The sequence below is a fragment of the Sciurus vulgaris genome, assembly GCF_902686455.1.
Source record: "Sciurus vulgaris genome assembly, chromosome: 11".
NCBI lineage: Eukaryota > Metazoa > Chordata > Mammalia > Rodentia > Sciuridae > Sciurus > Sciurus vulgaris.
The window spans coordinates 124,310,320-124,323,091 of NC_136472.1; the positions used below are offsets into that span (position 1 = coordinate 124,310,320).

At 40.8% G+C, this 12,772-nt stretch overlaps 1 protein-coding gene across 2 annotated transcripts in view; it reads right to left on the reverse strand.

The window, feature by feature from the left end:
* ETS1 (ETS proto-oncogene 1, transcription factor) overlaps positions 1-12,772 on the reverse strand; it is a 126,922-nt gene that overhangs the window by 92,017 nt on the left and 22,133 nt on the right. For both annotated transcript variants that reach the window (XM_079104126.1, XM_079104127.1), the window contains exon 3: positions 6,011-6,155. In XM_079104126.1, coding sequence (XP_078960252.1) covers positions 6,011-6,155 — 145 coding nt within the window. The remainder of the gene's footprint in view (positions 1-6,010; positions 6,156-12,772) is intronic.

Here is a 12,772-nt window from a genome sequence, read left to right on the forward strand (position 1 = left end):
AAACAGTCTTCTAGAAAAAGAAAACTCATCTGAAGGTGGAAAGAACAGATATGTGCAGGAGATAGAGTTTTAAACACCATTTTCTTTAAACCCCAGAGCCATCTGAGATGACCAGTTGAAAGAACAAACCCACTACAAGAATAAACATTTCGGAGCAAGGTGAATCTCCATTTGACAAGTCCCTCTGGCATTCCCTCAACCTTCTCAACACTTAAAAGCACATGGAGGCATCTGTTTTTCTGCTGAAACTTCCCACCTGGCTGTGGATAGCCTGTTCCAAACACTGCCCAGGTTTGATCTCTTCCAGCCGCCTGGATGCCTAAGAAAGCCCCAGGGGACAGTATGAACCCGACTCTCCACATTATCTCTCACTTGAACTTCCAAAGTTTATTTGGGAAAGATATTTTTCAGTTCCATCATTTTATTAGTAAATTTCTTTTAGAAAATTTAAATAGCGAGATCCAAAGTCACCCACTGACATTGCCAACCTTTGTGTTATAAATAAGTATAATATTGCATATGGGAACCATTTACTCTATTATGTAAAGTACCCCCACCATATATGCATTTGAATAAAAGTTACTTAGAGGCAAGGACTGAGTTTTCTCCTTTCTCCATCTGTCTTCTCAGTATCCAGTATGTGACAATGGTCATCAGATGTGTTAAACTAATCAGTGAGTCACTTTCTGACTCAATGATATCCAGACATTTTTGGACTTCCAAATGCTCTTTAGGATAGTGATTTATAATAGCAAACATTCCTATCATGCTTGCTAAGTGAGGTACTGTTTCATGCTTTGCATATATTAACTTAGTGGTCCTCAAAGTGTGATGTCTGCACCAGCTGGATCAAGCGGCACCTGAAAGCTTGTTAGAAATACAATTTCCTAAGCCCTAGCCTAGACCCATTGAATTAGAAATCCTGGGGGTAGAACCTCACAACCTGTGTTTTAACAAGCCTTCCAGGTGATTCAGATGCACCCATGGGAGTTTCTGGTTCAATAAGTCCAAGCTAGGCTTGAGATTTTGCATTTCTAGCAAGTTATCTGGCAATATTAATGTTCCTGGTCTGGGGAACACACTTTGAGAACCCTCTATATGCATAAGGAAACATAATCAAATTACCTAAAGTCACACAATTTAGAAGAGGTGATATATACCTAAACAATCTGGGTCAAGAGTCTGGGTTCCTTACCACTATGCTATATATCTATATCTGTATCTACACACACACACACACACACACCCTATCCTTTCTCATGAGGAATGGGATGTGGCAGTGGCAGGTATTCTGAGCATGTGGATAGATGAGGATTTTACTGCATTCAGCAAACAAAAAGTATCAAACTGCATTATATAAGAAGAAGAAGAAGGAAAAAAAAAAAAGGATTGCCTTGTTTCTCAAATAAAGGACCATGCTAAGAAAAGTTGGGTATACTATGTTCTATAGTTATTGACTGCTTCCTAACTCCAAGCAAGTATTTTGTAGAAGTTCACTTTAATTGCAAAAATAACATCTATAAGTTTGGGAAGTTGACCTCAAATATTGACAGCAGGCAATTAAAGAATGGGTTGTAGTCTTACAGCCAGCCACATGGCCTGGGTCAGTTCAGTCACTCTCTGATGTGAGATTTCTAGTTCCTGGTAAAAGAGAGGCATCGCCTGACTCCAGGTAGGTCTGGGCTCCACTCTGAACCTTACTGTTTCCATTTGAAAATTGTTTGCATCTACCCTGTCACTTCTCTACCTGGCTGTGCCTAGAAACTTGTCATGATAGTTAATGACAACAAAACAAGAATGAGTTCTTAGGGAACTGACGATTTTTTAAAAGTGATTCTTGTAACGATGATTGAGAGACAGAGCCGAAGCTCAGGGCCAGAACAGAGGAAGGGAACAGAGAGAAGGCAGTATCAGTGGGCTCTACTCCAGTCAGACTATAAACAGTAACAGACATTTCAGCCCTGTCTTGTGTAAGGGACTCCATTGATTCACAAGGTTCCCTGACAGAAGGATGACGAGAAGCTCAGACAGAAAGGGCCCATTCATTCATGCAGAACACCAGCTCTCAGCCCCCATTGGCTCTCCATAATGGCTCTAGGCTGATGGGGGGTGGGCAGCACATAGGCAGCCAGGAGGAGGAGGTAAAAATGAAAGAAAATGATGACTACAAGATTGTCATGAAGAAATGTACAGCTGCACAGGCAATTGCATGCAAATGCAGCTTCCCTTTTTAGCTGTATAGTTAATGTCCTCAGAATCATCTATTTTTCTCTTTCATGTCATATCCCCCTCCCCTCTCGCCTTGTCTTTTTCCGGGCTCCCCACTTTTTTTCCTTCCCATTCATCTTTCATATTCTCTTTCCATTATTCTCCACTTCTTTACTAAGACCTGTCTTTAGTTTCTGTCCAGTTTCACACATCTTGTCCTTCTTCCTCTGTAACCCTTTGACCATTTATGCTGTCCATTCGGTTCCCAACTCACCTTGGTTACTGAGGCTTCTTTCCCCTCACCTGGTAGAGCTTTCCCCCATTCATGTTTTTGCTCAGCTGTATTCTCCCCGCCACCCTCCCTCCCTCCATTCCTCTCTTCCTCCTCAGCCTCTGCCCCTTCACAAATAGGAACCATGTTCAGATGAAGGCCGCCGTGAGGGGGTCTTATCATTCCTCCATGGCCCCTCCTGTTATAGTCCAGTCACTGACAGATGTGTAATCCTTGGAAAAGAAGTTCATTCATCCCTTCTGAGAGCACGAACGTGAGGGGGGAGCCGGGGTGGGAAGTAGCCATGAGATGGAGGACGGGAAGGAAACCGAAGTTATAAATAGGATAAAAGAAAATGAAAAAAAAAAAAAAAAAAGTAGAGTATTTTTTTCTCCCTTTCTTTTTATTCAACACATCTCCAAGGAAATATGCCACAGCTGGAGAAATCATTGGTTGGTCCTTGTCTTCATCCCCCTTCCTCATAACCTCACGATCGCCTTCCAAATGACACCCATCTCTGAGGCGAGCTGGACCACAGCCCAGGAACAGTCCCTGCAGCTCCTTCATCTGGACAGCTCAAAAGGCAAAGGAGGAGCTGGAAAGACTCAGGGTTCTTGCCAGACATTTCCATCAGAGGGAGCCTGAGGCAGTGGAGCTACAGTTCACATTTGCAAAAAGATTGCCACCAACTGGTAAGGGAGCCGAACCCCCCCATGGAAGTTTTCTACCATTGCTGAGCTACAGTTGAGGGCAGCCCAGATCATTTCTAGGAATGGTTATTATATACTTCCCTCTTCCCATCCTACCCCAAGCCACAAGTCTGAGTGACCCCAGCTTCCATTCCCAGTAGACTATGGAATGAAGATCACGCTACACTGCTATTAAATCCAAGCATTTTAAAGCCAGTTTCCTCCTGCAGGGTTCTTCATATGCTTCACAGACACTCTTTCATTAGTCCTAAAATAAAAATTTTTAAAACCCTTGAGAACGTTGGTGAGGAAGTGAATGACAATCATCTCCACTTGGGACTTTATGTAGTTCTCAGTTTAAAAAGAGGCAGCCCATTCTCTTTGCTGTGAAGAAGAGACATTTCATCTTGAGGCCATGAGCAAGTGGGAAGCCTCAGCCATTATTAAGACCTAACAGGCAGAAGCAGAAGCAAAACCTAGAACTGAAAGTTAAAGATGGGGTAGCTTTAGCTTTTCTTTCTTTCTTTTCCTTCTTTTTCTTTCTTTTATTTATTTTTTTCCCTGATATTGGGAAAACCTAGGAGCCTTCAACCTCTGAGCTACATTCCCCATCCTATTCTGTTTTGGAGACAGGGTCTTGATAAATTACCCAGGTTGACCTTGAGCTCACAATCTTCCTGTCTCAGTGTCCAGAGTAGCTAAGAATTCAGGTATGGGCCACTGTACCCAGCAAAAGACCAGGTACTTTTAATCTCAGTTGCATTGGGAGATAGAAAACTTAAGCATTGTGGCATTAATAGGATTCAAGAATTACACAGATATAGAATGTATAATATATAATGGTGTATATAGACGTATAATGTATAATGGTGTATATAAATACACCATTTTGACCTTTTACTTATACAAATAAAATCTGTTTTGTTTAAAAAGGTTATAGGGTCACTTTTCTTTCATGTTCTCAAATTTTAATACCTTAAGTATAACTTGTAGACAGGTACAAAATCTTCCCAGCCTTGTTGTGAAATGAGTAGATAACTGAGACATTTGTATTCATGCTTGGAGGGACTAAGATAACAACAGAACATGATCGCAAAAATGTTATTGTATCTGGGATCCAAGACAATGCCAAAAAAATACCTCAAAGATCAATGGCTATGGAGTCAAGAGAATACAGAACATAGGGATTGATTTCATTCTGTCCCAGATAGTACCAGACAAGTGCAAGGCAACCCCTATGCCTCCTCCACCCCACACATCACATCCTACCAAGGCCTACAGCATCTTCCCCTTTATCTCTCTATTTTGGAGGGAAGATAAACTATGGACAACAAAGCAATCATTTTTTTTTTCTTTCTCTACTGTTATAAAAGTAGTTTACCCTAAAAATGTGTTATACAAAAGGATACTGAGCAAAAAAAATTTTTGCATTTAATTTTGATTGACTTCCCAACCCATGGCTTAATTCTATGTAATACCTCAGAAGTACATATTTTCAGTATTTAAGAGTAATGACATTGCTTGTGCTAAGAATCCATCCTGGGGGAAAACACAAATTTTGACTGGCTTTTTTATTTGGATCTATTACCATAACATGGTCTCAGGGAAAATTAAACTTAGTATCTGTGTTAGTTATTCATAACCAAAATAACTGCCAAGAACAACTTAGAGAAGGAAAAGTTTGTGGGGTTTTTGTTTGTTTGTTTTGTTTTGTTTTATTCATGATTTAAGAGATTTAGTCCATGGTCCAAGAACTTCATTGCTCTGGGACGTTGGTGAGGCAGAACATCATGGCAGAAGGGCATGGTAGAGCACTGCTCTCCTCATGGCAACCAGAAAGCAAAGAGAAATGGGAGGGGGTCTTGGGAAGATGAACCCTTCCAGAGCATGCCCCTAGTGACCACCTCCCCAACCATGCCCCACCTGCCTAGAGTTACCAGTCCATTCAAACTAGGATGGATTAATTACATTACAGCTCTCACAGTCCAATCATTGCAACTCAGAACATTCCTGCATTAACACAGGAACTTTGGGAGTTACCCCAAATCCAAACCATAACAATATCTGAATTAATCATTTCAAGATCCCCAAATTCAAGTCTTACATTTTGTATTTTTTAAAACTGCTGGGAGGTAAACTGAGACTAATGGAAAGTGTGAGCAATGGAGTGAATCCTGAAAAGAGAGTGGAAGTAAGGACTTTGAACTTCTTGGGACCTTGGTAGAGTAGATCCATTTATTCCAGAAAGCTCCCTGGAGCTTTGACTCCTCTTCACCAGAGGGAAGCACTATAACCAGCAAGCCAAACAAGGAAAAGGAATGTTAAGAGGGCTGTGAAAGAGTGTGGGGAGGTGGGCAGAGAAAAAAGAGACCAGATACTGGTAGGCAGGGGCAGAGAGGTAGAGAATAATGGAAAGAGATGATGAATGAAAGAAAGAAATTATGTTCTTTGAGAAGATAAGTAATTCATACACTGCACCTCTATTTTTCTACTTCATTCTTTTGTTGTTGTTCTTGCTACTTTATCCTTTATGATTGTAAAATGTGTATGTTCTTTGTCAGCAACCCCACCAAAATGGATGTCAGGAAATGCATGTTAGGCAAAACTATTTACAAAATGGAGACCTAAAGCAACCTCTCTTGGGCCCATTCCTAGAGCTGAATTTTCCTGTTAGACAAAGTAACCCAAAATGATTGAGAAGCCTGGGACTTTCCATGAGAGAACAATAGTGTCTGTACCCGCCTAAGCCATGGCAGCTGTTATTCCAGAAAATGCAGCCCTCATTAGAGTTCCTTTGTCCTTCAACTTGATGCTCATTTCCAGCTTGTGCTTATGTTCCTACCTGAGCCACAGTGTTCAAGACCAGTGGGAACTTCCTGAGTGGCCATCTCATCCCAGAATGGGTAGCAAGGTCTTTGCTGGTGGTAACTGGACTGGTAGCCGCAGGTCATTCGAGGATCTTCAAAATTGTTGATAGGTCCTTGCCTCTGTAACCAGGAAACATAAAAGGAAATGCATTAGGAGAAAAACCTCTAGGGTTTATCCCTAATGGAACTATGAATTTCACACCATCCAATCACATATAAGTAGAAATATCCACAGATGATAATAGAACAAAACCAACTATGGATTTCCTTCCTGTGTATCCTCCAAACTTCACAGGGAATGAGAAGAATTTCTGACTTACACTACGTGTACATTTACCTCCATCCATTTATTTATGCATTTAAGGACCACCTTTTCTAACCCTCAGATAAAGATTCATGGTTAACAGCAAGGCAAATGCCCATCATATTAAATTAATTCTATCCTGGATTTCTCTTTTTATGGTTATCTTATTCTATGAAAATACCATGAAAGAATATTTTTACAAGACATTCCAATATCATAAAGCTCATAGTTAACAAAGGCCAAAGGAAAAGCAAAAACAGAATCTACATTGTAAATTCATCTTGTTTTCCAGTTAGCCTCTGATTATAAGTTTTAATGACTTCAGTTACTAAACAAAAGAATTGTCCATTTCTCCCTATACTTGGATATTTGTGCCATCTTCTTACCAGTTTTATAGAATTCATAAAACATATGATCCACCCAACATTGTCCAAGGAAGACAACTGTGCTATACAGAAGTATAGAAGGCCATTTTTTGCAGGATGAAAAACCACTGAAGCCAGATGTGTGTAGATTCAAATCCTGGCTCCACCACTTGCCAATGGGAACCTGGGCCTGCTCCTTAATCTAATCCTCAGTTTATTCAATTATAGAATGACAGAGGTAGGAAGATTGAATGAAATAGTTTATATAAGAAAATTATACATAAAACAAAATAAAGTATGAAATGCATTTAATAAAATTTTGTGCTGTGTGAAATGCAGATAATACGTAGTATAGGTGAAGCCTGGTCCTCAATACAAGGTTGGTTAATTTTAATATAAGAGCCTCTCAACATTCCTCAGATGAGGCAAGCAGGTTAAACATTAAGACACAAAAACAGAAGCAGAAGATTCATGGAAAGATTTCCTGAGAATAGAAGTTTAATCTATACTGACTCAACTTTTCTATTTTCTTTTATATTCTTACTCCGGTCTATTAAGGCCCATTTACTCCCATAAAATCCCTAATTAATAACACCAAATTCTATTAGGATTTAATGTGATTAAAGCTATATTGATGGTAAGGTTCTAGTAAATGTAGCTAAGGTAGTATTCTCATTCCTAAAGAGTAGCTTGCTGACTCCAATCAGATTCTCAGATTGGAGAACCCCTTAGGCCTTTACTCCCCCTTTAGTGTCAAGAATTCAGCAACATTATGTTAAATACAAAGACCTATTACCCACTCTCTCCCTTTTTGCAATGGTTTATTCACTTAAGCTTAGTAAAAATAACTGAAGAGGTATATTGGCACAGAGAAGAATGAAAACTGAACCCCAAACATAGAAGAAGGAATTGTGCTCATCTTAGAACCTCATTAACTTGGATCTTGTTTTCCATAATAGTCATAAAACTATTAAATCAGGAATGGATGAAGTCTGCTTTGGAGCTGTTCATCTACCAACTGCACTAAGGTGCTAGAAATATAGTTACACCTGGGGCTCCATGGAGATGCCTTGAAGTTGTCTTATCAAACTAACATCATTGGTCTTCTGCTCCCAGGAGGCCTAGAGAACTAGGAAAGTATAACCAGAACAGAGGTGGATTCACCACCTATATGTGCCTGGGGACAAGACACTTAGGAAAATCAGCAAAAATATGCTAATGAAATTTGATCAGTGAATGTTGCCTGATTTTGGCCAAAATTCATTTTGCTTACATCTTCTTTGCATTCTATAAGCTCCTGAAGCAACTACACTTTACATGAAGTATTTCTCTTGAAGTTCCAACAATAAGCAAATTCTGGACAACATTTTTAATCCAACTCGATTTAAGACACACTTCTTACACTTTTCCAATCAAGCTATGTGGTTTTGATATCTATTTCTATATTTTCTTATTTTTTCAGATCCTTTCTTGAAATTCAACATCAAGTATAGAGTTGTAAGAATAGGGCTCCAAGGGAGGAAATTTTGATTCTAAATGTTATGAGGAGTACCCTAAGTTATCCACATCTGTGTTAGGTTGAGACAATGTGTGCATAAGTTTACGTAAAGCACAAGATCCTTGTAAGATAGTATTGGCTGTATAAATAGAGTCCTTATAAGTGGGAAGTGAGAGTATTAAGTAGGATTACTATAAGATGGTAGTGAGTAGTATAAATAGCATCTTTGTAAGAGGGTAGCAGGTAGTATAAGTCGAATCCTTGTAAGCAGGTAATGGATGACTTGTTACAGGCCCTGCTAAGGTGGTGAATAACTGAGAAGCACTACAATTCAGATTTTAAAGTTGGGGATTTCCCAGCTATAGGAATGTTACTAAAAGCAAGATGGAATAGGTAAAGAGGTGTTGAAAGAAAATGATCTCAATGTGCCAAGGAGAGAAGAAAGGGAGAACAATAAGTCGGTAGGTGGGATATAAAATAATAATCATCCCCAATGTGGATGATGTCAATATAGGCTTGTTGTAGGTCAACTCACAGCTTTTGAGTGACGACTTGCATGATATTAGCTCGATTTTATGTGGTTGGCTTTTTTTTAATACAGCCTCTTCTGTCTACAAATGAGGTTCTTTGTCAAGAGGAGTAAGTTCAATTTATTTTATAAATAAAACTGTTGTGCTTAAGACATACTTCCTTGGTAGTTATCCTCAATGGAGCCAGAGGACCCCATTTTTATGAATCAGAAGGCAATAATGTTCAAATCTATTATAAACCCTGAGCATCTCTGCTGGTGTACTCTCTTGAGAAGCCTTTGATGGTTCTGTTATGGAGACAGCTGCCCGTTTATTAGACATTTCATGAACTGACCTAACTATTGCATAGAATATGAAAATGACATTTTTACTCAAGAGAACCACATCACCAGTTCCAATTTCATTATGAAACTATCTCAGTTGAGGAGAAAGAAGCAGAGTACTAGCAGGTCAGAAATCTGGGCAGCACAGACACCACCTCATTACAGGGCATCACCTAAAACAAGTTCCTGCCCAGCTAATCTCTTTCTTGGTACCTTCCTTTCTTGGTTGCAAATGGATGGAGATAAGTGGATGAGTTGCAAGCAACACACCCAATCTCTGTAACAGTTTTGAGAAAACCATCTGACAGTTTCTCATTTGTTCATTCCACGGGTGATTGTTGAAAGGCACTAACACATATCACACACCTGTGGGTACCAACTGTCGTAAGAAACATGCAGACTTGGTCTTGCAAGATTAGTATTTTCATCTCCATTTTACAGAAGAGCAACTGTCTGTTGAGACTTGAGAGGGCAAGTAAATTTCTAAAGGCCACATGACTGATAAAAAAAAAAAAGGAGGTAAAATTCTAACCATAGTTGGTTTTATTTCAGACCATGTTTTCTTCTACCTGTAGTACATGGCTCAAACAATAATTTGCTTTAAAATGATAGTTGCTTCTCCATAATAGGTACTTGATGAATTGTGGTAATGTACATTCATGGAACTAATGTGCATGGTGTATCTAGTCTATGTTAAGTGTTAAGTAAGATGCTAAGAATACGATATGAACAAAAACTGAAGCATGCCCTTAAGAGGACACAGACAAGTAAACAGGAAGTTACAGTGAGCGGGTGTAAGAGGCATGCTCTTGGGCAGCAAGGATGCTTCAAATGACTGGTAAATGGTAATAACTAGAGATGGAGGTATAGCATTAAGACCTGAACACCAGACAGGAATCTGACCTTACAGGAAAACCACTGGTGATTGTGTATGTGACATGGTGAATCAATATGTTCTAGAAAGACTCAGCTGATGGTACAAAGTAAGATGTGTTGGATAGGGGCAGAAGAGTAGAAGAAGGCTGACAGAGTAGCAGAGCCCTGCCAAGCCACATGAGGGCCAAGTAAAAGGACAAATCAGTAATGCCGATTTGTTTTGTTTTTCTCCTAATGATTTTTGCATTAACTTTTGCATGGTTTTTGCATTAACTCTTGCATTAATTCTGATTCTTTAAAAGTATTGCATAAAGATACCATTCAGCTTGATTACTGAGTGTTGGGCAACACACACACACACACACACACACACACACACACACACACACACACTCACACACACACCTCACCAATCTAGTCCAGTTCTGAAGAAAGACTTGGGAATAGTGGAGCTCTCCCTTTTCTCTCTCAAAAGAAGCTACCAAAGGGTGCAAGCCCACAGCCTAGACACTGCACTTCCCTGGTCCTAGAAACTAGTGAAATGAAGTCCTGGAAGTCTAGAAACCACTAGGACAAGGACATGCCCTGTCCCTGCTCCACTTCAAGGGCATGCCAGCTCTAACGGCTACTGCTTCAGCTGACCATGTCCACTCTCTCTGCTGCGACGGGCTCCTGTCTTGTGGCCTCTCCCTAACTCCATGGCTCAATGCTTCAGGGTCAGAAACTGGTCCTTTCCCAGCCCAGCCTCCCTTCTCCAGCACTTGCAGTTCTGTCTCTAGAGTCACCTCTTCCCCTTCCCCCTCCAGCCTTGTCACATCTCAAAATGCATCCATTTGCTCACAGTCTTCCTTCTCTCTGTCCCCCAAAGCCCCACAAAATTGGAAAAGAGGGAACAGGGGAATACTTTTATGATGGCAGATTTCAAACATATGGAGTCCGTGTGTCTGTGAGAGTGCATATGAGCTGTTCTTCCAGCTAGTTTTGGCTTGAGCCAAGCGACCTTCAGTGTCCAGGTGTTCATCTATTAACTCCTTGATCACTCACCTTCTGTGCATGCCTATGCATAAATCCTGTCTTTCTTTTGGTTGCCTACAGAATCCTAGGGCTTAACATTAGGTCATACATGTAAATGACACTATGAATACTTCTAGTTGCTGCTACTTTCTAAAGCCATTCTAAACCTGGAGGTGATGCCGAGTAACACTGGGTGCATAGACACTGATTTAACATCTGCAGGGTTAACTGTGTATTATTACCAAAGCATGCAGCAGACACTCACAACGCTAGCAGAAAAGACAGAAAACTATAAATCAGAAAGCTTGAGTTCAAGTCCTGCTCCACCACCAAGGGGATGCCTAACCTCTGGCCTGTCACTTAACCTCCCTAAGCTTTTGCTTCCTGAGGAGGTTGACCCGCACGGTCTGCAAGTTCCTTGCCAACTCTAAGGCTCCATTTTGCTGATCCATCCACATTCTTTCTGCTGACCTCGCGGCTGACAATCTTTTATCAGATCAACAGCTACACCAGGGTGGGAAAATGAATGCAACCAAAAGCTCTCAGAGTCATCATGTGGATTTATGTCATACAATGTCCCTTAAAATGTGTTATAAAGTCTTTACATTGTTTGTCTCCCAAAACACTGTTTTACCACCACATTCCCCATTTTTTGGAAGAAGAAGAGTGAAACTCAGGAAGTGCTTTGCTACTGAACAGTTGTAGGGGCTCTTATATCATAGAGACTATAAAACATTGCACAATACATTGGCCATTTCTCAGCTTAAAAACGTTCACTTCATTGCACCCAGTTGCCCCCTTGACACTGGGTTGATCAACTCCACAGACTTCTAATGAAGTCTGGACTTCCTCATCCTCAGAAGGTGCTCTATGAAGCAGCACCTCCTTACACTGATTGTCAAACATTACAGATAAAGCTGTTTTGGTGATGTGAAGGAGGAATTTGGATCACAGAAGTACCCCTCTGCTCAGTAGGGTACCTTTGTCCTGCTCCCTTGAGAGGCACAAGAGAAGGAGGCAGAGCAGAACTCTTCCTCACTTTTCCCAAGAATGCCTATCACGGAAGAGAGAGAGGAGGGTGGTGCAGCCACCAGGAGAGGCAGGAACAGACAAAATAGGAAACTCTCAAAGGGCAATTTAATTTTAGATTCAAGGCCAGGAAATTCTTTTTAGAACAAAAGAGTGATAGGCTAGGGCCTTGGTGAAAGGGTAGGCCTGACACACTATAGGTTTCTAAGAGAAAAAACTCAAAAGACCAGAGAGAAGGCTGTGACAAAGAAAATATCTACTTGTGTTCTTAATGTGAAGCTGTATTGGGCTGCCATATGGACCACCTGGCCAGCACAGCAAGGTGATAGAGATACATCCAACAGCAATACTGCAACCCCTCACATCAACCTGAGAGCACAAGGGCCTCCGCTTGCAGCAGAACTTGCTGAGATGTGGCCAAAAGGCACCGTGGGGGTAGAAGGTAGCAAGGACCTCTGAACTCTGTCCACAACCCGAGTGCCTGGTGTTGGCACTCTCTTGCTGAGAGGTCGTGGGTGACCTGTATATCCTTTGCCAACTTTGAACTCTGCAGATCTCTAAGTTGCCACTCAATCAACATGAAGCCTTCAGACTCTCAATGAGACCCAGGGTGACAACCTTAGGCATCCTGCAGTGTGGTGATGGACAATGAGGCTGACTCAGAACCCCGTGGTGGAATTAGGTTGGGAGAACTCGCATGGCTAAAAGACTAGCCAGTATTCTAATTTGCTCAGTGGTCTATAAAATGAAGTTTTGATTCTTTCCAAAATCAAGAATGATCAGTGTTTCATAAATAAG